The 27164-nt window shown below is 40.7% G+C and overlaps 1 protein-coding gene across 1 annotated transcript in view; it reads right to left on the reverse strand.

The window, feature by feature from the left end:
- The window catches only part of ADGRL4 (adhesion G protein-coupled receptor L4), a 158946-nt gene extending 132252 nt beyond the window's left edge, over positions 1–26694 (reverse strand). Inside the window, exons 1-2 of the mRNA XM_069738339.1 lie at positions 26493–26694; positions 16252–16392 (exon numbers count right to left, since the gene is read on the reverse strand). Of these exons, the coding sequence (XP_069594440.1) occupies positions 16252–16392; positions 26493–26658 (307 nt within the window). The 5' untranslated portion in view covers positions 26659–26694. The remainder of the gene's footprint in view (positions 1–16251; positions 16393–26492) is intronic.
- Between the last annotated feature and the right edge of the window lie 470 nt (positions 26695–27164).

The following is a 27164-nucleotide window of genomic DNA, read 5'->3' on the forward strand; positions in this document are numbered from 1 at the left end:
GACTACCCCGTAATATGTGGCCGTAGGATATCACTACCCCGTAATATGTGGCTGTAGGATATCACTACCCCGTAATATGTGGCTGTAGGATATCGCCTCCCCCGTAATATGTGGCTGTAGGATATGACTACCCCATAATATGTGGCTGTAGGATATGACTACCCCGTAATATGTGGCCGTAGAATATCACTACCCCGTAATATGTGGCTGTAGGATATCACTACCCCGTAATATGTGGCTGTAGGATATCACTACCCCGTAATTTGTGGCCATAGGATATCACTACCCCGTAATATGTGGCCGTAGGATATCACTACCCCGTAATATGTGGCTGTAGGATATCACTACCCCGTAATATGTGGCTGTAGGATATCACTACCCCGTAATATGTGGCCGTAGGATATCACTACCCCATAATATGTGGCTGTAGGATATCACTACCCTGTAATATGTGGCTGTAGGATATCACTACCCCGTTATGTGGCCGTAGGATATCACTACCCCATAATATGTGGCTGTAGGATATCACTACCCCATAATATGTGGCTGTAGGATATCCCTACCCCGTAATATGTGGCTGTAGGATATTGCCTCCCTTATAATATGTGGCTGTAGGATATCACTACCCCGTAATATGTGGCCGTAGGATATCACTACCCCATAATATGTGGCCATAGGATATCACTACCCCGTAATATGTGGCTGTAGGATATTGCCTCCCTTATAATATGTGGCTGTAGGATAACACTACCCCATAATATGTGGCTGTAGGATATCACTACCCCGTAATATGTGGCTGTAGGATATCCCTACCCCGTAATATGTGGCTGTAGGATATCACTACCCCGTAATATGTGGCCGTAGGATATGACTACCCCGTAATATGTGGCTGTAGGATATTGCCTCCCTTATAATATGTGGCTGTAGGATATCCCTACCCCGTAATATGTGGCTGTAGGATAACACTACCCCGTAATATGTGGCCGTAGGATATCACTACCCCGTAATATGTGGCTGTAGAATATCACTACCCCGTAATATGTGGCTGTAGGATATCACTACCCCGTAATATGTGGCTGTAGGATATCGCCTCCCCTATAATATGTGGCTGTAGGATATCGCCTCCCCTATAATATGTGGCTGTAGGATATTGCCTCCCTTATAATATGTGGCTGTAGGATAACACTACCCCATAATATGTGGCTGTAGGATATCACTACCCCGTAATATGTGGCTGTAGGATATCGCCTCCCCCGTAATATGTGGCTGTAGGATATGACTACCCCATAATATGTGGCTGTAGGATATGACTACCCCGTAATATGTGGCCGTAGGATATCACTACCCCGTAATATGTGGCTGTAGGATATCACTACCCCGTAATATGTGGCTGTAGGATATCGCCTCCCCCGTAATATGTGGCTGTAGGATATGACTACCCCATAATATGTGGCTGTAGGATATGACTACCCCGTAATATGTGGCCGTAGAATATCACTACCCCGTAATATGTGGCTGTAGGATATCACTACCCCGTAATATGTGGCTGTAGGATATCACTACCCCGTAATATGTGGCTGTAGGATATCACTACCCCGTAATTTGTGGCCATAGGATATCACTACCCCGTAATATGTGGCTGTAGGATATCACTACCCCGTAATATGTGGCTGTAGGATATCACTACCCCGTAATATGTGGCTGTAGGATATCACTACCCCGTAATATGTGGCCGTAGGATATCACTACCCCATAATATGTGGCTGTAGGATATCACTACCCTGTAATATGTGGCTGTAGGATATCACTACCCCGTAATATGTGGCCGTAGGATATCACTACCCCATAATATGTGGCTGTAGGATATCACTACCCCGTAATATGTGGCTGTAGGATATTGCCTCCCTTATAATATGTGGCTGTAGGATAACACTACCCCATAATATGTGGCTGTAGGATATCACTACCCCGTAATATGTGGCCGTAGGATATCACTACCCCGTAATATGTGGCTGTAGAATATCACTACCCCGTAATATGTGGCTGTAGGATATCACTACCCCGTAATATGTGGCCGTAGGATATCACTACCCCGTAATATGTGGCTGTAGGATATTGCCTCCCTTATAATATGTGGCTGTAGGATAACACTACCCCATAATATGTGGCTGTAGGATATCACTACCTCGTAATATGTGGCCGTAGGATATCACTACCCCGTAATATGTGGCTGTAGAATATCACTACCCCGTAATATGTGGCTGTAGGATATCACTACCCCGTAATATGTGGCCGTAGGATATCACTACCCCGTAATATGTGGCTGTAGGATATCACTACCCCGTAATATGTGGCTGTAGAATATCACTACCCCGTAATATGTGGCCGTAGGATATCACTACCCCGTAATATGTGGCTGTAGAATATCACTACCCCGTAATATGTGGCTGTAGGATATCACTACCCCGTAATATGTGGCCGTAGGATATCACTACCCCGTAATATGTGGCTGTAGGATATCACTACCCCGTAATATGTGGCTGTAGGATATCACTACCCCGTAATATGTGGCCGTAGGATATCGCCTCCCCCGTAATATGTGGCTGTAGGATATCACTACCCCGTAATATGTGGCCGTAGGATATCACTACCCCATAATATGTGGCTGTAGGATATCGCCTCCCCTATAATATGTGGCTGTAGGATATCACTACCCCGTAATATGTGGCTGTAGGATATCACTACCCCGTAATATGTGGCTGTAGGATATCGCCTCCCCTATAATATGTGGCTGTAGGATATCGCCTCCCCCGTAATATGTGGCTGTAGGATAACACTACCCCGTAATATGTGGCTGTAGGATATCACTACCCCGTAATATGTGGCTGTAGGATATCGCCTCCCCTATAATATGTGGCTGTAGGATATCACTACCCCGTAATATGTGGCCGTAGGATATCACTACCCCGTAATATGTGGCTGTAGGATATCGCCTCCCCTATAATATGTGGCTGTAGGATATCACTACCCCGTAATATGTGGCCGTAGGATATCACTACCCCGTAATATGTGGCTGTAGGATATCACTACCCCGTAATATGTGGCTGTAGGATATCACTACCCCGTAATATGTGGCTGTAGGATATCGCCTCCCCTATAATATGTGGCTGTAGGATATCACTACCCCGTAATATGTGGCCGTAGGATATCACTACCCCGTAATATGTGGCTGTAGGATATCACTACCCCGTAATATGTGGCCGTAGGATATCACTACCCCGTAATATGTGGCTGTAGGATATCGCCTCCCCTATAATATGTGGCTGTAGGATATCACTACCCCGTAATATGTGGCCGTAGGATATCACTACCCCGTAATATGTGGCTGTAGGATATCGCCTCCCCTATAATATGTGGCTGTAGGATATCACTACCCCGTAATATGTGGCCGTAGGATATCACTACCCCGTAATATGTGGCTGTAGGATATCACTACCCCGTAATATGTGGCTGTAGGATATCACTACCCCGTAATATGTGGCCGTAGAATATCACTACCCCGTAATATGTGGCTGTAGGATATTGCCTCCCCTATAATATGTGGCTGTAAGATATCACTACCCCGTAATATGTGGCTGTAGGATATCGCCTCCCCTATAATATGTGGCGCGGCGTTTACATATTTTCACGTGTTTTACATATTAGCGTGAACATGTTTGCTCTGTAGCATAAGGACATGAATAATATATAACTGCAGTCACCGGTATGTAGATGTGTCAGTGATAAATGGGACGAGCGTGGAGGAATTAATCACACGTGACTGGAACATCGGGATCTCCGCTGATAAAATCAACCCAAATTCACCAAGAATTTCCATCCTGTCCGCAAATATTCTGCAAATTCTAATTAAAAGAGAAAGCGGCGTAACCTGCGCATAAGAGTCAACCTGTCACATAAAGCCGGGCGGTTATTAATATGTATTACATGGAGGAACGGAAAATAGGAAATAAAGGAGGAATATTGCGCTGCCGGAAAGTATGCCGAGAAAAACTGCAAAAACTGATATGTTGGCTTAACCCTTCATTTCCCCTAATAGGAGGGGTGGGTGTGATTGGCTGCACAGGAGGCTCATTTCTTGGTAAAGATGCTGCCGATGTGCCTTCTCTCTCCGGATATCTTGCAGATGTTCCCGTGGTCTGGAATGTTCCGTCCTGTGATAGTAGGGATAGTAGCGTCACTTTGTCACCCACCCAGAGTCGTGTTTCCTGCACTGAAGTCCCCCCAGCGGGATGTGCACCGTTGCGTCATTCTCTTTGCTGTTTTCTTTCCTTTGTCCATGGATACTTTTGTTTCATTAGACGAGAATGAAAACAATAGAGAACTGATAAGTAGCCGTGTCTATAAGGGTATGTTCACACGTTCAGGATTTCCATCCTTTTTTTTTCCTGACTGTTTTTTAAAAAACTGCAGCTCTTGGCAGAAAACGCAGGTCCTTTTTTTGGTCCTTTTTTGGTCCGTTTTTGATGCGTTTTTTGATGCGTTTTTTGATGCGTTTTTTTGATGCAGTTTTCTAGCCAGAGTCTGTGTGTTTTCTAGGAATTTTTTTAGGGTTAAAATGGCTGAAAATACCCTAACCCTACCCCTAACCCTAACCCTACCCCTAACCCTAACCCTACCCCTAACCCTACCCCTAACCCTAACCCTACCCCTAACCCTACCCCTAACCCTACCCCTAACCCTAACCCTACCCCTAACCCTACCCCTAACCCTACCCCTAACCCTACCCCTAACCCTACCCCTACCCCTATTCTAACCTTAGTGAAAAAAAAAAAAAAAAAAAATTCTTTATTTTTTTTATTGTCCCTACCTATGGGGGTGACAAAGGGGGGGGGGTGTCATTTACTATTTTTTTATTTTGATCACTGAGATAGGTTATATCTCAGTGATCAAAATGCACTTTGGAACGAATCTGCCGGCCGGCAGATTCGGCGGGCGCACTGCGCATGCGCCCGCCATATCTGCCGGCCGGCAGATTCGGCGGGCGCACTGCGCATGCGCCCGCCATTTTGCAAGATGGCGGCGCCCAGGGAGAAGACGGCCGGACGGACACCGGGACGCCGGGTGAGTATAAGGGGGGGAGATTAGGGCACGGGGGGGGCATCAGAGCACTGGGGGGGGGCATCGGAGCACTGGGGGGGGGCATCGGAGCACGGGGGGGCGGGATCGGAGCACGGGGGGGGCAGCCACACTCCGCCCACGCACTTCCGCCCGCTCCCCGCACTTCCTGCTGCAGCGGTTCTGCACATCAAACCGCAGTAAAACCCGCAGATATATTTTTGATCTGCGGGTTTTACTGCGGTTTGGACCTCACAATGGAGGTCTATGGGTGCAGAACCGCTGCGGCTCCGGAAAAAGAATTGACATGCTCCTTCTTTTTTCCGGGAGCTATTCAGCGCGTCTTTTTTTTTACAATTTCCGGACCATGTGCACAGTGTGTCCTGTTTTCCATAGGGTACAGTGTACTGTACCCTGCATGGAAAACAGCCGCGGAACCGCAGCGGCAAAACCGCCGCGGTTCCGCGGTAAAAAACGCACTGTGTGAACATGGCCTAAGAGTGGTCACGTTTCCTGGCATCGGGGGCAAGGAATATGGAGGCCATGGGGCAAAATAACTCATTGCGGCACTTAATGGATTTACTTGGAAAAAGAAAGAAATACTTTAATAACTCAAACTAATCTAAAAATGTGGTGGAGAAGTATTGAAATACAGTGCTGAAAAAATTCTGCAGTGCTGAAAAAATACTGTCATGCGGTGCTGAAAACTTCTGTCATACAAATGCTGTATTGCTATACAGTGCTAAAGACATACTACCATACAGTAAAGAAGAAGTGCTACCATACAGTGCAGAAGAAATGTTACCATACAGTGTAGAAGAAATGTTACCATACAGTGCAGAAGAAATACTACCATACAGTGCAGAAGAAATAGTACCATACAGTGAATAAGTGCTACCATACACTGCAGAAGAAATACTAACATACACTGTAGAAGTGCTACAATACAGTGCAAAAGAAATACTAACATACAGTGAATAAGTGCTACCATACAGTGCAGAAGAAATACTACCATACAGTGCTAAATAAATACTAACATACAGTGCTAAAGAAATACTAACATGCAGTGCAGAAGAAGTGCTACCATACAGTGCTGAAGAAATGTTACCATACAGTGCTGAAGAATTGCTACCATACAGTGCTGAAGAAGTGCTAACATACAATGCTGAAGTAATACTACCATACAGTGCTGAAGAAGTGATACCATACAGTGCTGAAGAAATACTGCCATACAGTGCTGAAGAAATGTTACCATACAGTTCTGAAGAAGTGCTACCATAGAGTGCTGAAGAAGTGCTACCATAGAGTGCTGAAGAAATGTTACCATACAGTGCAGAAGAAATACTTCCATACAGTGCAGAAGAAATAGTACCATACAGTGAAGAAGTGCTACCATACACTGCAGAAGAAATACTAACATACACTGTAGAAGTGCTACAATACAGTGCAAAAGAAATACTAACATACAGTGAATAAGTGCTACCATACAGTGCAGAAGAAATACTACCATACAGTGCTAAATAAATACTAACATACAGTGCTAAAGAAATACTAACATGCAGTGCAGAAGAAGTGCTACCATACAGTGCTGAAGAAATGTTACCATACAGTGCTGAAGAATTGCTACCATACAGTGCTGAAGAAGTGCTAACATACAGTGCTGAAGAAATACTACCATACAGTACTGAAGAAGTGATACCATACAGTGCTGAAGAAATACTGCCATACAGTGCTGAAGAAATGTTACCATACAGTTCTGAAGAAGTGCTACCATAGAGTGCTGAAGAAGTGCTACCATAGAGTGCTGAAGAAATGTTACCATACAGTGCTGAAGACATAATACCATACAGTGCTGAAGAAGTGCTACCATACAGTGCTGAGGAAACACTGCCATACAGTGCTGAAGAAATAATACAATAAAGCACTGAAGAAGTGCTACCGTACAATGCTGATGAAATTCTACAATACAGCGCTAAAAAAATACTACCATACAGTGCTGAAGAAATACTACCATACACGTGGAAGAAATCTTATTATAGAGCATCCAGGATGTCTATTTAGTTGAACGCAATGATGGAAGAGGTAAGCCGTTGGCTCCCTCCCCCATCATTCTCCCTCAGCGTCTGACATCTCAGGCAGCAGGCATGATGACGTCACTCCATTGCGCCACGCTGTGCCGAGCAGTGATCTGCTGAGGAGGGGCACTGCATACAGTACAGAAAAAATGCTACCATACAGAGCTGAAGAAATCTTACAATAGAGTGCTCCTCTTACTATAGAGTGCTCCCCTCGCCCGGTATCACACTTTCAACTGTATCAGTATCCACGATGCCGATACAGTTGAAAGCAGTGATGGAGGAGGGAAGCCATTCTCAAGAAATCGGCCACGATATCAGGAAGAGAATTGTGGACTTGCACGAGTCTGGCTCATCCTCTGGTCAGTTTCAACATACCTGAAGATGTCTCGTTCATCTGTACAAACAATTACACACAAGTACAAACAAGATGGGAATGTCCAGCCATCATACAGCTCAGGAAGGAGAGGGGTTCTGTGTCCCAGAGATTAACATTCTTTGGTTCGACTTGTGCATATCAACCCAAGGACAAAAGCAAAAGACCTTGTGAAGATGATGGTGGAAGCTGGTAAGACTGTGTCAATATCCACAGTGAATCGAGTACTGTATCAACATGGCCTGAAAGGCCGCTCTGCCAGGAAGAAACCATTACTCCAAAAGAAACATAAAAAGCCAGATTATTGTTTGCAAATCCACACATGGAGATATGTCCTGTAGTCTGATGAAACTAAAATTGAATTTTGGTGGAAAAATGATCATTGTTACGTTTGGAGGAACAAGGGAAAAGTGTGTGTTTTATCAAGACCAAAGTCAGCGCAACCGTCTACCAGGACACATGCTTCCCTCTGCCGACAAGCTTTTTGGAGTTCCAAATGTCATTCTCCAGCAGGACTTGGCCCCTGTCCACACTGCGAAAAGTGCCAATACCTGGTGTAAAAACAACAGTATCACTGGGCTTGATTGGCAGCAAACTCGCCTGACCTTAACCCTATAGAGAATCTATGGAGTATTGTCAAGAGGAAGATGAGAGACACCAGACCCAACAATGCAGACGAGCTGAAGGCTGCTATCAAAGCAACCTGGGCTTCCATAACCCCTCAGCAGTGCCACAGGCTGATCGCCTCCATGCCACGCCGCATTGATGCAATAATTGATGGAAAAGGAGCCTGACCAAGTATTGATCGCATTTACTGAACATACATTTCAGTAGGGGAACATTTCTGATTTTATAATCATTTTTCAAGCTGGTGTTATAAAGTATTCTAATTTACTGAGATAATGACTTCTGGGTTTTCATCGGCTGTAAGCCATAATCATCAACATTAACAGAAATAAACAGTGAAATAGATCACTCTGTGTGTAATGACTCTATAGAATATAGGAGTTTCACTTTTTGTATTGAAGAACTGAAATAAATTAACTTTTTGATGATATTCTAATTTTGGGAGAAGCACCTGTATCTATAATCTATCTATTATCTATGTATTATCTAACTATTATCTATTATCTATCTATCATCTATATTTTATCTATTATCTATCATCTATCTATTATCTCTCTATTATCTATCTATTATCTATCTATCATATATCTATCTATCTATCTCTCTATCTATTTATCTATCTTATTTATCTATTATCTTTTTTATATATTATCTATCTATTATCTATTATCTAGCTATTATCTATTATCTATCTATTATCTATCTATTATTTATTATCTATCTATCTATTATCTATTTATCTATCTATCTCCTATCTATGTATTATCTATCTATCTATCTATCTATCTATCTATCTATTATCTATTTATCTATTATCTATCTATTTATGTATCTATCTATCTATTATCTATCTATTTATCTATCCTCTACCTATCTCGCCATCTTCCTACATTTGTAGGATATTATTCATGTATGTTGCCCTCACTAGCACGCTTCCCTCCAGGACTCGGGTCTCGGTTCAGGAGTAATTTCTGGCACCGAATGTCGGAGTGTGAAATTATATGAGCTCATCAATCTACAATATGAGCCGGTGACACCAGGTCCCCAATGAAATTTCTACCCCACGAGGGGAACCTGCAGTTCTATGAGGCTGTAGCCCCATCAGAGGCTGATCCCAGCGCTCAGCTTTATTGTGGAAGCCAGAGGTTGATATATATTTTAATATATTTCCGCTGAGCCCCCCTGTGATCTCCTCCAGGACCCGGACGTGGCTTTGGCGCAGTCACTTGTATCTGTATGTGACACCCGGGACTTGTACGTGGACTTATTATATGATCATTCGCTCTTTATGTCACATTGTTATCGGCTCTGGGCATTTGTGGGGTCATCTATTGTTATAAGTAACCGCGGATGCAGCGTTTAATAATGCACAAGATTTACCTTTCCTGTAGAATGGACCCAGTTCGTGACTCATATTTTGCCCTTTTCACGGTGAATAACGGTTTAATTTTTAGCTCTGAATTTTGTGTATTTATTTAGTGGATGTCATGGGGGCTTCTAAAGGTGGGAGCGGAGGAAACATAGTTTTACTTTATGGCAGCTACATATAAATACAGGTAAAAGGAAATATTCTTCTACTGGTAACTTTGTAACAATTTGGTGCATTATGAATATTTATTATGGCTGGGAAGAGACAGATACTGGCGATGCACGGCACTGAGCCACCTCGTGAGACATTGATGGCCACGATTTATGTGATGTGATGTGAATGGGTCACAGTTTCTTGTGGGAGTCAGAGTTCACACGGCCAATGGTGGACCCTTCATTTTTAGGGGCTCCAGATCAATTTCATGGTCTACTTCTTAAAATTAAAAGGGGTTATCCAGGTATTTAATGTTGATGGTCTATGCATTTTAGAATCGGTGGAGCCCATCTCTTAGCGCCCCCAATGCTCGACAGTGCCAAGAAAATGCTCAGATGAGCGATGCCCCCTCTTCCTCGCACTGATTAGTTCGGCACTTTTCACAGCTCGTCTACTGGTCCCAGTCACTTAGCAAAGAGATGAGCGACTTGGTTCACGATAAATAGAATTCACTTCTAATTTTACCAAAAATTTCAGATTTTCCGCAATCATAATTTTCTTGTTATTTCGCTTTGTGCAAATGCAGCAAAATGACAGACGATAAACTGCCAATGTAATGAGGTCTGAGAAAGGTAAAAGCATAATAATCCTTAGCCCCTGACCGATCCTGCACCACAGTCCTCTGTGCGCTCTAATCCCACCGATAGTGAGGAGTGAACAGAAAAAGCACAAAATAGAAAAGATTTTTACTAATGAATCAGAAATTTATTGAATATTTGATAAAGACAAGTTTATAAAAAGGAACAAATTAGTGACCTCAGATGTGAGAGACACTGTTGTGGAGTTAGTGCTGTGTCCCTCCACCCCGACGCGCGTTTCGTCCACACTTCTTCAAGGGGCATGCCTTCAATAAGAAGGGTTTGCTTACCCATAGTGCTAATATTCAGGGCACTTTAGGTGTAAAACCATATGCTTTCTATACTCTGTATGAGACTTGGGCATACAGCTTCTCCTTATTTCAAGCACAAGCACTTTATTTAACAACATTCTTTTGCTTCTAGCACAATTAATTACCCACATGTTGTTCCCCTCTTCTGTTGTTTATAATATTCTAATGTATTTACTGTTATATGGTATATCAACGATGACAGTGAGTTATTAGGATGATGGGAGATCCCTCTCTGTGTAATCATTCAGATGCACACGGCTCTGATTGATCATAGTATCTATGGGGTATAAACAACCAGGATCAGAGTTATCTCCGATCCCGGCCATTGTAGCAGGAGTCTGGATAACGTGCATTATTGTATCCACACGATCTCAATATTGGATGGGGCTTCCAGAGCTTTACTTTAAGAATACCTACAGTTAAAGGGACAAGTCCAAAGCCCAGGTACAAAGTCAATTTGTCACTTTTGTACTCTGGATGAAGTTACCCTTTATTAACCAGCACTGAATTGTTGTCTCCTTGGATCCAGAAGACAATTCATATTCAGGAGTTGCATCTTCCCACCACAGTGCAGAGTACGATGCCTAACCCTGGCAAGAAGGATCAAACTGACAATTCTTCCTTTCTCCTTTGCAAAACCAAAATTATTTGTTTTCCACTAGTTTCCTCCTTTCTCTGTTGTTACTTTGGGTTTGGCAGATCCTATTGTGTAATCGTCGCTTTTGATCACTGCTGTTTTCGCCACCAATTGTGTCACTACTGTCGCTCTCTGGTCTAACCTGACATGTCTACTATTGCTGGTGTCAGCCCGCATTGCCATCTCCCTTATTCTTCTGCTTTCAAGAAGCAGACAGGGATTCTTTCTTTTTTTTTTTTCGTGGCTATAATTATCTGAATTTTTATTATTTTTTTTTTTCTTCCGGAAGAAAAAAGAGCTACTACAAGGTTTGACAGTGGAGTGAGAAACCACTGGAGACGGCAGAAACAAAAGCCTGTGGAAGAGCCGTTCTTTTCAGCCGTATGATCTTAGTCCTATTTACTAAGCAAAGTTAATGTTTTAGTAATGTCGATCTCCTCGCCGCTCGCGATGCAAGTCAGCAAGTGAAAAATGAAAACGGGAACGGGGTTGGGATTTTATCATGGATTGGATTAAAAAAAGAATAAAAAAACTGTAAATAAGAAAAAAAATGATACTTTCAAAATGAAAAGGAAAACATTTTATTAATATATGTTTTTTTGTTTTTGTTCATGTTTTATGTTTTTTTATTACTATATATATATATATATATATATATATATAGTAAATAAGTAAAAAAATAAAAAACATGAATTAATAAAATGTTTCTCTTTTCAGTTTGTCATTGCTCATATTTCGTGCAGAAAAGTGAGGGTTGTTTTTTTTTTCACGATATCACAATTGAAGGTGCATAACAACATGTTGATAATTTGTTTTTTTCCTGTGTAAAGTTTTTTCTTTCTTTTCTCAATCCAATCCATCTTAAAATCCCGACCCCTGTTCCCATTCTTATTTTTATTTAGCAAATTTACCAAAACAGTTGTAAATTTCACTTTATCAAAAGTGAAGGTAAACGGAACCATCGCTAACAGTGGAGAGAAAACATGTAAAAATAAGCTAAAAAGAACAAAAATATATATTCATTTATATATCATGTTGTATATTTTTGTTATTTTTTTGTGTTTTTTATTTTTCACGTGTTTTCTCTGCACTGTTGGTTCTGTTTACCTTCACTTTTGATATAGTAAAATTTACCGCTGTTTTGACGGGATTATGATCTAGTGCTACTGCATGATACTTCCAAACTAAAACCTGTGAACCACAAGGAAACAATAATGAATTTTTATTTAGTTTTTAAACTTTTCCCTTGATTTTTCTGTGCTGGTCCTACCTGACAATTGTGATTGAGTGAAAACTCCAGCACTTTTTTTTCACAGGATATATCCAAGAGCTTCTGTATCAAACATCCAATTTGAAAAATGGTCATTGACAAACTACAAAATCTTTTTGTACACAATTGGATATTTTAGTTTTTTTTTTCCATTTGTTTCATTCTTGCTCTTTCTACTTTCCATTTTTCATAACATAACTTTTCCGCACGCGATATGATCAAGAGCTACTATGCAACAACTCATCAAAACTGAAAAAAAAACCACAAATTTTATTCATTTTGCTATTTTTAATGCGTTCTTGGTGCATTAATTGTCCTGGTTGCACCGTCCGTCATCAGTTGTGATACACTGAAAACAGCCGCCACTTCTCTGCACAGGATACGATGACCCTCAGATACTTTTAGAAACTTTGAAACTCAAAGTTGCAAACAAGTACGGTAAGTAAACTAACTTTTATGCTCTTTAAGCTGTTTTTGAATATTCCCGTTTGATTTTTTGCTGGTGATGTCTAAATTAATTGTGATACAGTGAAAGATCCGTCACTTTCCCGCGCAGGATACGATCTAGACTCCAGAGTTACAGTTTGATACATTGATGTGAATGTTTTTCTGCCCAATGATGACAGAAGTATTCTAGGAGTGATACCTTTATTGGCTAACCAGAAAATAATATGTTTGCAAGCTTTCAGAGCACAGAGGCTCCTTCTTCAGGCAAGATTACAAAATCTTTTGCATTTCGTAATCTTGCCTGAAGAAGGAGCCTCTGTGCTCTGAAAGCTTGCAAACATATTCTTTTCTGGTTAGCCAATAAAGGTATCACTCCTAGAATACTTCTGTCATCATTGGGCAGAAAAATATTCACATAGATTTTTCTGGCTAACACGGTACCACAATACAATTTGTTATTGTATAGTTTGATACATTGAAACTCAAAACTGTGAACCACAAGTAAGGAGAAACTTTTGTGCATTTCTGGATGCTATTGATTTTTTTCCTGCATTTTTGGAGCCGGTCCTGTCTGCCTACGATTGAGATGTAGTAAGACCCCACAACTATATTGCACAGGACATGATCTTAAGATATTGTACGACAAAGCTGAAAGCTGCCAACTGCAAGGATTTTATGTGTGTTTTTGGTGCATCGGTTGTACTATTCGATGCGTTCTATCTTCAGTTGTAAGAAGGTGATAAGTTCTCGCCTTTCTGCATCAGACATAGTCTGGAGCTATAATATCTCCAAACTGATAATCTTGGTCAAGGATTTCTAAGATGTTTTTGAAGTTTTCCCGGTGCTTTTGTAGCTCTACTGTTGCTGTTTGGTGCTTTCTATTCTCAACTGTAACATAGCAAAACTACACACACAAAAAACACAATTTTACTGCACAGAATACTTTGTAGCTGGACAACAATTCTAAATTGAGAGCTGTCAAGAAGGAAAGCAACAAACGGGCAATGCAATGTGACAGCCATAGTATGACTTGGAGCTTCCAATGCAAAATCTCCAACAGAGATCTCCAACCATCACGGATCTGTCCTATCGCTGGTGTTCTACTATGGGACACACTGACATTTTAAGTCCTTCTAGGCTGCAGGGTAATGGTGCAACTGCACCCACTATAGTTATGTCCCGGTAACAAGTCACCGGGGTCAATTCATGGAAATCTCATACAATTGCACAAAGCTTATTGTCCAGAGGCCACAGATCACAAGACAGTGCTGAATTACATTTTTACAGATTGACGTATCTTCCACTAATATTTGCTAATTTTGTGATTGATTCTCTGTTCAGACAGAAAGTCCTAAATTCAGCTGATTTCCGCTAATCAGAGAGAAGTGCATTGTGGGAGTCTGAGGAAATAACACACGTTACCGTACAAATTGGATACATTATAGCAACATTCTGGGAAAACCTTAGACCGGCCGTACTCTGTATCACAAGTATTACAACCGCCGGGTGACCGCCTCATAGACACAGACTCTATACCACACACATCTCCCAGCAGAGTATCACAAAAGCATGTTAGTAAGGTTGCTCGTCTCATAGCCAGGAAAAAAGCTAAGTAAGTAAGTACACCCCTCTAGACACACATTGTCTCCTGTCCACAATGCCGTACGTCCAACAGGTCTTATGGCCATTTCTTTCATGCCGTTATGTCATATGACAAGTCCAACTAATGACTTTAGATCATTGAAACATCTCGTATGGACCAAAACTAAACCCAGAACCCAGAGAACCCTCTTAAAGGCATTGTCGTTTACAGGCAACTCTCTCCAATGTGCCATTTCATAGGGTCCAGAAATTGGATCTACAACATAGAATTTCTAACAAAAGAGGAATCTGTCCGCTCCGCATATTACTACATGGATCATAGATTTAATTGGTTGGCATGTAAGAATATATTTTCTTGGCCAGATACGGATTCCTCCAATCAATTTCAGCTAATAACTAAAAGTTAAAGAGAGACTGCCAGTATGCCAAAAGTGATGAGTTTCTTCTCTTATTTTATTCCCGTTTCTACCCGGAGTATAAGATTTTTTCTTTTTTTTTAATCTTTCATACAGTTCAAGAGATCTGGTCCTTTTTATTTAGTACAAATTTTTATTGCTCACAGGATCCTCTGGGGCGGGTCTTTAGGCTGCATAGTTAAACTGTTAGCCACGCCCTCTTGTAAAGACCATAAAGTTGTATACAGAATAAAAAGGCTCATATCTATTGGACCACTTGGCAGATTTATTAAAAATAAAACACATAATACCCAGGAGAACAGCAAGAATGAATCAGGAGCCCAAACTGGACACGTGTGGTCAGGTGACAGATCTGCTATAAAAACCTGATTTGTCACAATCAACTCAGTTTCTTTTTTTTAATCTTTCATACAGTTCAAAAGATCTGGTCCTTTTTATTCAGTACAAATATTTATTGTTTTTACTAAGGAGGCGTGGCTCACAGGATCCTCTGGGGCGGGTCTTTAGGCTGCATAGTTAAACTGTTAGCCACGCCCTCTTGTAAAGACCATAAAATTGTATACAGAATAAAAAGGCTCTTATCTCTGGGGGACCATTTGGCAGATTTACTAAAAAACAAAAAACACATAATACCCAGGAGAGCAGCAAGAATGAATCAGGAGCCCAAACTGGACACGTGTGGTCAGGTGAACGATCCGCTATAAAAACCCAATTTGTCACAATCAACTCAGTTTCTTTTTTAAAGGATCTCAATGAGAAAAAAAACTTTAATTATAAAATAGTACATATGAAATTAAGTAAACTAACCTAAAAGTGAGGTTTAATCAATGCTCGTGTAAATTGTAACATGCCTTGTAAAATAACCCATCGTCCCTTTAAGTGTTATCATTATATAAATTGATAGCCTATAAAACGTCAGCCCTGTGGCCTCTTTTTCTGGATGGTCTGATCCCCCCCCCCCAGCAATTACATAATAATGGCAACTCCTAGCTCTATGCCGTCACTTACAAGATGGGAATGGCCCTTTAAGAACACCGCGACCACCTTTGGTTGACGCATCTCGATTCACTCCTAGTGACACACAGCTCTACATGACCCCCCAAACTTAATCATTTGACCCCAATATACTGAAAATAAAAGTAGAAATACCCTGGTCTCGCTCCCATGAGTTAATCAGTTTCTAGATCACTGATTTCAAGGAGAAATCGCTCTTACCTTCGCAGAAATTAATTCCGTCCCCCGTATATCCGCTAGCACAGTAGCAGCCGCGTATCCCCTTCTCTTCCTTACATTGAGCATTTTTATGGCACGTCAGCGGGCATTGCTGACTGAGGTCCAGCAAAATAAACGTACACACTGCAGAAAAAAAGCAAAAAACGTCATGAAATGTGAAAAAATGGAAGAAAAGCTTAATACAAATGTTTGTGGCGTCAGACGGCAGGTCAGCAGGTCGCCCGCTGCGTGCGTGTTCACTGAAACCGAGCAAAAAAATGTCTGCAGTCTAAAAAATCAGCATCATAGAAAATAGTCAAATAAAAGAATATTAATTATCCAAACAATCAGAATGAATTAAATAATAATAACAATACTATTAATAGTAATACTAACAATAATAAGGTGTTATTATCCTAAGTATGATAATTGTGTACAATGGAAAGCAAAATATTATATAAATGAAATACATAATTCTATATAAAGATTAGTAGGTATCTATATAAAAAATGTTTACAGTATGTGGGAAAGTTCACACTAATGACCCAATCATGGGGATAAAAAAAAATCAGCATCATAGTAAATAGTCAAATAAAAGAATATTAATTATCCAAAGAATCACAATGAATGATGAAATAATAATAGCAATAATAATAATAGTAATGCTAATAATAATAATGTGTTATTATCCTAAGTATAATAATTGTGCACAATGGAAAGCAAAATATTATATAAATGAAATACATAATTCTATATAAAGATTAGTAGGTATCTATATAAAAAATGTTTACAGTATGTGGGAAAGTTCACACTAATGACCCAATCATGGGGATAAAAAAAATCAGCATCATATTATTATTATTATTATTTATTGTTATAGCGCCATTTATTCCTTGGCGCTTTACATATCATGGTAAATAGTCAAATAAAAGAATATTAATTATCCAAACAATCAGAATGAAAGAAATAATAATAATAATAACAATAATGATAACAATTCTAATAATAGTAATACTAACAATAATAGTAACATAGTTATTAAGGTTGAAGGAAGACTTTAAGTCCATCTAGTTCAACCCATAATAATAATGTGTTGTATCCGAAGTATAATAATTGTGTACAATAGAAAGCAAAATATTATGCAAATGGAATACATAATTAAATATAAAGATTAGTATTTATCTATATAAAAAATGTTTGCAGTATGTGGGAAGGTTCACACTAATGACACAATCACGAGGATAAAAAATCAGCGTCATAGAAAATGGTCAAATAAAAGAATATTAATTATCCAAACAATCAGAATGAATAAAGAAATAATAATAGCGATAATAACAAAAATAATAATAATAACAACAATAATAACAGTACTACTAATATTAATAAAGATAAAAAATAATGTGTTATTATCCTAAGTGTAATAATTGTGCACAATAGAAAGCGAAATATTATGTAAATGAAATACATATATAAATATAAAGATTAGTATGTATCTATATAAAAAATGTTAAAAGCTGTGCTTATAGGGCAACATAAATAATGTGCTAGGAATGATATAATAATAATAATGAATGAATCACCAACTTATGATTTGGTAGTTGTGATTTATAAAGAGATGGTAATAAATGAATCAATAATAATGGGAAGTTATGATTTGCTTAAGTTTAGTAACTGTATACAGAGCAAAGGAAAGAAATAGATGGAGAATGTTACTTCCATATGTTCTGGTGTTATGTATGTGTTACATATGCCAAGATAGAGTAAAAGATATTGTCATATGTAAAATATATCTAGCACCACGGTGTTATAGAAGTGTGATATATGCCAAGATTTCTAAGGTTTAAGAAGCTAAGGTTTTAAAGAGAAGCTGCCAGCATGACTTGTAATGTAAATTACTGAAATGGGCGTAATACTGATTACATTGATACCATTGATGAAGACATCCGCTTTTTTGATCTTCGTTAATCAGCATTTGAAGTTTTCTGCTAATTATATTTTGATGCACGGGGGCCGGACTGTGCACGAAGAAAAACACAAAGCGGTTTCCTTCACGAAAGGTATCGGTGTACCCAGTATTACAGCGCCACTATGTACTTTACATTACAGAATTGTGCTGACAGGTTCTCTTTAATTATTTCTATTAAATATAGATATATTGACCCTGATTCATCAAGTATTTGTTCCACAATTCAAACTACGAAAAGTCAGAACCTTTTTGTGCAACTTGTTGCTCAAAAATGTTGCGATTTTTTATATTTTCAACTTAGTCAGTTTCTCCCAACTCTACCAAAATGGGTGGGACGGGGGTACAGCGGGCGTGTGAAGCCATAGAGCGTCTATCTTACCCTATGTTTAATAAATTCAAGTGTAAAACTTATCATCTTGACATATAAAGCACCAGAAACAATCTTATGATAGAAAATAATAAGATAAATGTTAATAATGACAATAATAATTAGTGTTGGGCAAAAGAGATTCGCAGGCGCATTTTCTGGTGGCAATAGTCCTTGTCCACTGGACCAAGGCCTGTGAATCTTCATTAATGGCCAGCATTATCATTCTCATTACCTGACACATCACTGTTTCAGCGTGAGGCAGACGTCACACCAGACCAACTAATCAATAAAGGAGCCGGAGATGCAGCAAGTAGGAGGTGGATCACAGGGCTACCGTCCAGCAACCAGGAACTACCGACAGTGCCGCTGGACCAATGGCCTGTGAATCTTCAGTAATTGCCAGCATTATCATTCTCATTACATGGCACATCACTGTTTCAGTGTGAGGCAGACATGACGTCACACAAGACCAACTAATCAATAAAGGAGCCGGAGATGCAGCAAGTAGGAGGTGGATCACAGGGCTACCGTCCAGCAACCAGGAACTACCGACAGTGCCGCTGGACCAAGGGCCTGTGAATCTTCAGTAATTGCCAGCATTATCATTCTCATTACATGGCACATCACTGTTTCAGTGTGAGGCAGACATGAGACGTCACACCAGACCAACTAATCAATAAAGGAGCCGGAGATGCAGCAAGTAGGAGGTGGATCACAGGGCTACCGTCCAGCAACCAGGAACTACCGACAGTGCCGCTGGACCAAGGGCCTGTGAATCTTCAGTAATTGCCAGCATTATCATTCTCATTACATGGCACATCACTGTTTCAGTGTGAGGCAGACATGACGTCACACAAGACCAACTAATCAATAAAGGAGCCGGAGATGCAGCAAGTAGGAGGTGGATCACAGGGCTACCGTCCAGCAACCAGGAACTACCGACAGTGCCGCTGGACCAAGGGCCTGTGAATCTTCAGTAATTGCCAGCATTATCATTCTCATTACATGGCACATCACTGTTTCAGCGTGAGGCAGACGTCACACCAGACCAACTAATCAATAAAGGAGCCGGAGATGCAGCAAGTAGGAGGTGGATCACAGGGCTACCGTCCAGCAACCAGGAACTACCGACAGTGCCGCTGGACCAATGGCCTGTGAATCTTCAGTAATTGCCAGCATTATCATTCTCATTACATGGCACATCACTGTTTCAGTGTGAGGCAGACATGACGTCACACAAGACCAACTAATCAATAAAGGAGCCGGAGATGCAGCAAGTAGGAGGTGGATCACAGGGCTACCGTCCAGCAACCAGGAACTACCGACAGTGCCGCTGGACCAAGGGCCTGTGAATCTTCAGTAATTGCCAGCATTATCATTCTCATTACATGGCACATCACTGTTTCAGTGTGAGGCAGACATGAGACGTCACACCAGACCAACTAATCAATAAAGGAGCCGGAGATGCAGCAAGTAGGAGGTGGATCACAGGGCTACCGTCCAGCAACCAGGAACTACCGACAGTGCCGCTGGACCAAGGGCCTGTGAATCTTCAGTAATTGCCAGCATTATCATTCTCATTACATGGCACATCACTGTTTCAGTGTGAGGCAGACATGACGTCACACCAGACCAACTAATCAATAAAGGAGCCGGAGATGCAGCAAGTAGGAGGTGGATCACAGGGCTACCGTCCAGCAACCAGGAACTACCGACAGTGCCGCTGGACCAAGGGCCTGTGAATCTTCAGTAATTGCCAGCATTATCATTCTCATTACATGGCACATCACTGTTTCAGTGTGAGGCAGACATGACGTCACACAAGACCAACTAATCAATAAAGGAGCCGGAGATGCAGCAAGTAGGAGGTGGATCACAGGGCTACCGTCCAGCAACCAGGAACTACCGACAGTGCCGCTGGACCAAGGGCCTGTGAATCTTCAGTAATTGCCAGCATTATCATTCTCATTACATGGCACATCACTGTTTCAGTGTGAGGCAGACATGACGTCACACAAGACCAACTAATCAATAAAGGAGCCGGAGATGCAGCAAGTAGGAGGTGGATCACAGGGAGCCCTGTGATCCACCTCCTACTTGCTGAATCTCCAGCTCCTTTATTGATTAGTTGGTCAAGTCAAGCAACTAGGAACTACCGACAGTGCCGTTGGACCAGGGTCCTGTAAATCACTTTGCTCAACTCGAATGATAATGTGAAATTATCTTAAGTTCAATAATCTACTATATAAAGCTGAATGTGTGTGTATGTGTGTGTGTATGTGTGTGTGTCCGGGATTGGCATCTGCACCGTCGCAGCTACAGCCACAAAATTTTGCACAGTCACACGTCTGGACCCTGAGAGCGTCATAGGCTATGTTGTGAGGTGAAATTTTAACCCCGCGCATTCCAATTCACCAAACAATTTTGCCCCTATCTACATAATGGGGAAAAAGTGAAAGGAAAAGTGTTGGAGGCATCGCAGCTACAGCCACAAAATTTTGCACAGTCACACGTCTGGACCCTGAGAGCATCATAGGCTATGTTGTGAGGTGAAATTTTAACCCCGCGCTTTCCAATTCACCAAACAATTTTGCCCCTATCTACATAATGGGGAAAAGTGAAAGGAAAAGTGTTGGAGGCAAATTGACAGCTGCCAGATGTGAACAAGGGGGACTTAAAGAATGAGAACGATGGCGCCAAAGAGTATATACCGTACAGTTGCTAAGGTGGGACCCCGACATGGGTTACTCACCACACACGGGGACATGAACACACACACAAAATGCGCCACACACTACCACGTGCTTGAACACATATACCACCCTCAGCACACATTTCACCACACATACACCAACCTCGCCACATAAAAGTCCAAACACATTTCACCACACATACACCAACCTCGCCACATAAAAGTCGAAACACAAAAGTCGCCACTCAAAACTCGCCACGCGCAAAACTCACCACATGCAAAAACTAGGCTCACGCAAAACTCACCACAAGTGCAAAACTCACCTCATGGAAAACTCACCACACGCAAAACTTGCACACGCGGAAAAATTGCCACATGCACAAAAGTTGCAACACATGCAAAAGTTGCCTCACATGCAAAAGTTGTCTCACAGAAAACTTGCACATACTCAAATGGCACCACACATAAAACTCGCCACGCGCAAAACTTGCTGCACACAACTTGCTACACTAAACTGTCACATGCAACTCGACACACAGAAAGTTGCTACACGCATGTTGGCACACAAAACTCATCTCACAAAAGTCGCTACATGCATGTCGCCACACGCAACTCAACACACACAACTTGACAAACGAAACTTGCCCTAAAACACACACAAGTCTGGTATTATCCTTCAAAAATAAAAATCTGATTAATAAGCAGACAAACTGCAAGAGCAACAAATGTACCATATAGGAAATACGGCAGCTGTCAGTCACATTACCTGTCTATTATGTGTATGTGTGAGCTAATATATACTGCCAGGGGGAGGGCTTCCTGTTGGCTGGGGATTTATAAGGCTGCCAATTTAGCTTACAAATACTGAGGTAAAAATACTGAGCAAATAACGTGTGAATGAGGTCTAATACAGGAGGAGATGACACACAGATACAGTGGGGCAAAAAAGTATTTAGTCAGTCAGCAATAGTGCAAGTTCCACCACTTAAAAAGATGAGAGGCGTCTGTAATTTACATCATAGGTAGACCTCAACTATGGGAGACAAACTGAGAAAAAAAAATCCAGAAAATCACATTGTCTGTTTTTTTATCATTTTTTTTGCATATTATGGTGGAAAATAAGTATTTGGTCAGAAACAAACAATCAAGATTTCTGGCTCTCACAGACCTGTAACTTCTTCTTTAAGAGTCTCCTCTTTCCTCCACTCATTACCTGTAGTAATGGCACCTGTTTAAACTTGTTATCAGTATAAAAAGACACCTGTGCACACCCTCAAACAGTCTGACTCCAAACTCCACTATGGTGAAGACCAAAGAGCTGTCAAAGGACACCAGAAACAAAATTGTAGCCCTGCACCAGGCTGGGAAGACTGAATCTGCAATAGCCAACCAGCTTGGAGTGAAGAAATCAACAGTGGGAGCAATAATTAGAAAATGGAAGACATACAAGACCACTAATAATCTCCCTCGATCTGGGGCTCCACGCAAAATCCCACCCCATGGGGTCAGAATGATCACAAGAACGGTGAGCAAAAATCCCAGAACCACACGGGGGGACCTAGTGAATGAACTGCAGAGAGCTGGGACCAATGTAACAAGGCCTACCATAAGTAACACACTACGCCACCATGGACTCCGATCCTGCAGTGCCAGACGTGTCCCACTGCTTAAGCCAGTACATGTCCGGGCCCGTCTGAAGTTTGCTAGAGAGCATTTGGATGATCCAGAGGAGTTTTGGGAGAATGTCCTATGGTCTGATGAAACCAAACTGGAACTGTTTAGTAGAAACACAACTTGTTGTGTTTGGAGGAAAAAGAATACTGAGTTGCATCCATCAAACACCGTACCTACTGTAAAGCATGGTGGTGGAAACATCATGCTTTGGGGCTGTTTCTCTGCAAAGGGGCCAGGACGACTGATCCGGGTACATGAAAGAATAAATGGGGCCATGTATCGTGAGATTTTGAGTGCAAACCTCCTTCCATCAGCAAGGGCATTGAAGATGAAACGTGGCTGGGTCTTTCAACATGACAATGATCCAAAGCACACCGCCAGGGCAACGAAGGAGTGGCTTCGTAAGAAGCATTTCAAGGTCCTGGAGTGGCCTAGCCAGTCTCCAGATCTCAACCCTATAGAAAACCTTTGGAGGGAGTTGAAAGTCTGTGTTGCCAAGCGAAAAGCCAAAAACATCACTGCTCTAGAGGAGATCTGCATGGAGGAATGGGCCAAAATACCAACAACAGTGTGTGGCAACCTTGTGAAGACTTACAGAAAACATTTGACCTCTGTCATTGCCAACAAAGGATATATTACAAAGTATTGAGATGAAATTTTGTTTCTGACCAAATACTTATTTTCCACCATAATATGCAAATAAAATGTTAAAAAAACAGACAATGTGATTTTCTGGATTTTTTTTTCTCAGTTTGTCTCCCATAGTTGAGGTCTACCTATGATGTAAATTACAGACGCCTCTCATCTTTTTAAGTGGTGGAACTTGCACTATTGCTGACTGACTAAATACTTTTTTGCCCCACTGTATATACTATATACAGGGGTGATGACACACAGATATATACTATATACAGGAGAGATGACACACAGTTATATACTATATAGAGGAGGAGATGACATACAGGTACATACTATATACAGGAGGAGATGACATACAGGTATATACTATATACAGGAGGAGATGACACACAGGTATATACTATATACAGGAGCAGATGACCTACAGGTATATACTATATACAGGAGGAGATGACATACAGGTATATGCTATATATAGAAGATGACATACAGATATATACTATATACAGGAGGAGATGACACACAGATATATACTATATACAGGGGAGATGACACACAGGTATATACTATATAGAGGAGGAGATGACATACAGGTATATACTATATATAGAAGATGACATATAGGTATATACTATATACAGGGGAGATGACACACAGCAGGTATATACTATATACAGGGGAGATGACATACAGGTATATACTATATACAGGAGATGACATACAGGTGTATACTATATATAAGGGAGATGACAAACATGTATATACTGAGGTGAAAATGAGAGGTGTGAGGTGAAAATGAAAAGGTGTGAGTGCAAAATGAGAGGAGTGAGGGAAAATAGTGGAGTGATTGAAAAATGACAGATGTGAGGTCGAAATGACAAGTGTTAGGGGGGAATGAGAGGAGTGAGGGAGAAAATGAGAGATGTGAGGGGGAAAATGAAAGATGTGATGGGAAAATAAGAGAAGTGACGTGCTATAACTAACCACAGATATTTACTATGCCCAGGCAACGCCGGGCTCTTCAGCTAGTTGTATATAATAATGAGCAAAGAATACATATACAAATATTAATAAATGATTATTTAAAAAAAATCTTCCTTCTCACCCCCGAAGGAGGTGGTCTTTGTTGACCTTTCTCATTCTCGGGTCCTCTACCAGAGGCCTGGGAGTTTGAGGGTTCTGCCCAGGATCTTAGTTGTTCTGCTCATTGCGCTTTTCTGGACAGAGAGCTCAGATGTTTCTCCTGGGATCTGTTGTAGCTATTCTTCGAACTTAGAGGGTCATTGCTCCAAGTGTTCCTATCACCAGGGGAATCACTATTGCCTTCACCTTCCACATCTTCTCCAGTTCTCCTTTGAGGCCCTGGTGTTTCTCCAGCTTCTCATATTCCTTCTATCTGATGTTACTGCCACATCTATCATCATTGATGTCTTCTGATCCTGGTCTACTATCACAATGTCTGGTTGGTTGGCCAATACCTGCTTATCCGTCTGGATCTTGAAGACCCACAGGATTTTAGCCCTTTCATTTTAATATATGTAAATATATATACAGTTGTGCTCAAAAGTTTACATATCCCGGCAGAATTTTTGATGTCTTGGCCTTTTTTCAGAGAATATGAATGATAACACCAAAACTTTTTCTCCAGTCATGGTTAGAGGTTGGGTGAAGCCATTTATACAGTTCAACTACCTTTTCCCGTAGATCTGTTGACAATTTGTTTGCTTTCCCCATGACTCACAATCCAGAAAGGTCAGTGGCCGGATGAAAGATGCAAGAGTCTGTCTGGATCCCAGAAACTCACTCATCTTTTATGCACACACACTGATTACAAGCAAACAGGTCACGGGTGAGGATGTTACCATTAGTAGCCATTCACACCCATTTGTGTCAACTTCTGTGCATGTTATCTGGCCAAAATCACCAGGGGATGTGAACTTTTGATCAGGGTCATTTAGATGTTTTGGGTTGTCATTATGATTTAAAAAGAGAACACACAGTAGCCTGAGAATAAATGGCTTCGCCCAACCACTAACCATGAGTGGAGAAAAAGTTTTGATGCTATCTTTCATATTCTCTGAAAAAAGGACAAGAAAGCAAAAATTCTGCAGGAGTATGTAAACTTTTGAGCACAACTATATAATTACATATATTAATACATATCTATCTGAGAAATGCGTGCACTAATCTGCATATCCAACAACAAAAAATAACCATTTGTTAAAACATGACAGCGTTAACATTCTACAAAGGAAATATATTTTACAAAATATTAGAAAATTAATGAAATGCATAAACAAAAAGAAATACAGCAAATAATATAAAAGCGCAAGAAGAGTTGTTTATATTTTGCTTATAAGAACCGACTCCGATATTCTCACTTGTCGCCAATATGGTGTTTACAGGACTTTTACTGACGACTGAAGTAAATGTTGTAGTTAATTCTCTTACACTAACGGGGAATAAAAATGTAAATATAGACAAATAGAAAAAAAGAGAGAACGGAATGCATCTATTATCTTATGTGGATGAGGAGATTACACAGTGTGAGCAAAAAAATAACTAAGGAAATCCAAAGGCAAATCTGGAGGCTCAAAGCTTCTATTCAATATAAAACATGCATCCATAGAAGCGGACGGGCACAATGCAGGTCAGGGCCGAGTATTATCAGTGGATTGTTTCCTATTATATTATGTTGCTTAAAAAAATCTTTAAAAAAAAATGTTCAGTTATTTATTTATTTTTCCCTGGACTTATAGTCACTATACGATGTATGCAGCAATTAACATTTCAACTTTTCAAAAAGCGACATTGTAAAAAGCCATAAAGTAGATACGAAGGTCATCGAAGGCCTGAGTGGCATGTCGGCAGGTACAAGGTGTCACCAGCCCCCAATTTCTTACCTATGAGATAGAGTCGTTTCATTTGAGGTGGCCGATGAGGTCTCCAGCCTTGGGACAGTTGATACAAGTGGCTCTGGAGCTCTCGTCCCCATGACGCAGGCGGTTTCCTCTGCAGATTTTCCTGTTTTCTTTGTTTGCTCAGGAATTCTACTTCCTTCACTTTCATCAGCTCTGAAAGGAGTTCACTTATTATAGCCTCATACATAACGTGTATTATACGTAGCTTCTATTACTTGTACTGAAGTTGCTCCCGTTTGGTTTCTACAACTTTACTTAGTTTCAAAAAGTTTGTACAAGTTTTTTACACTATTTTTTATATTAATCTGTTGTTTTTTTTTATAAATAGAGATTTTATGTTTCCAGGGAGGAGGCAGAATTTATGATGTCACTCCTTTGTCCTACAGATCTTGAGAAAGATTTACTTAGAAACTGTTGTGTCTATGACAGGATGGGAAACGTTGCTCAGAGAACCATTAACACTTCCTGGAACACGCGGGAGGCAAACAAAATGTACTCATGGATGGCGGGGAATCTCCTGACATTTCACATCATCATATACTGCGTGTCACATGTTACATACTATGTGTGTCCCATGTTATATACTATGTGTGTCACATGTTATATACTATGTGTGTCACATGTTATATACTATCTGTGTCCCATGTTATATAC

The sequence above is a fragment of the Ranitomeya imitator genome, chromosome 8, assembly GCF_032444005.1.
Source record: "Ranitomeya imitator isolate aRanImi1 chromosome 8, aRanImi1.pri, whole genome shotgun sequence".
NCBI classification, from domain to species: Eukaryota; Metazoa; Chordata; class Amphibia; order Anura; family Dendrobatidae; genus Ranitomeya; species Ranitomeya imitator.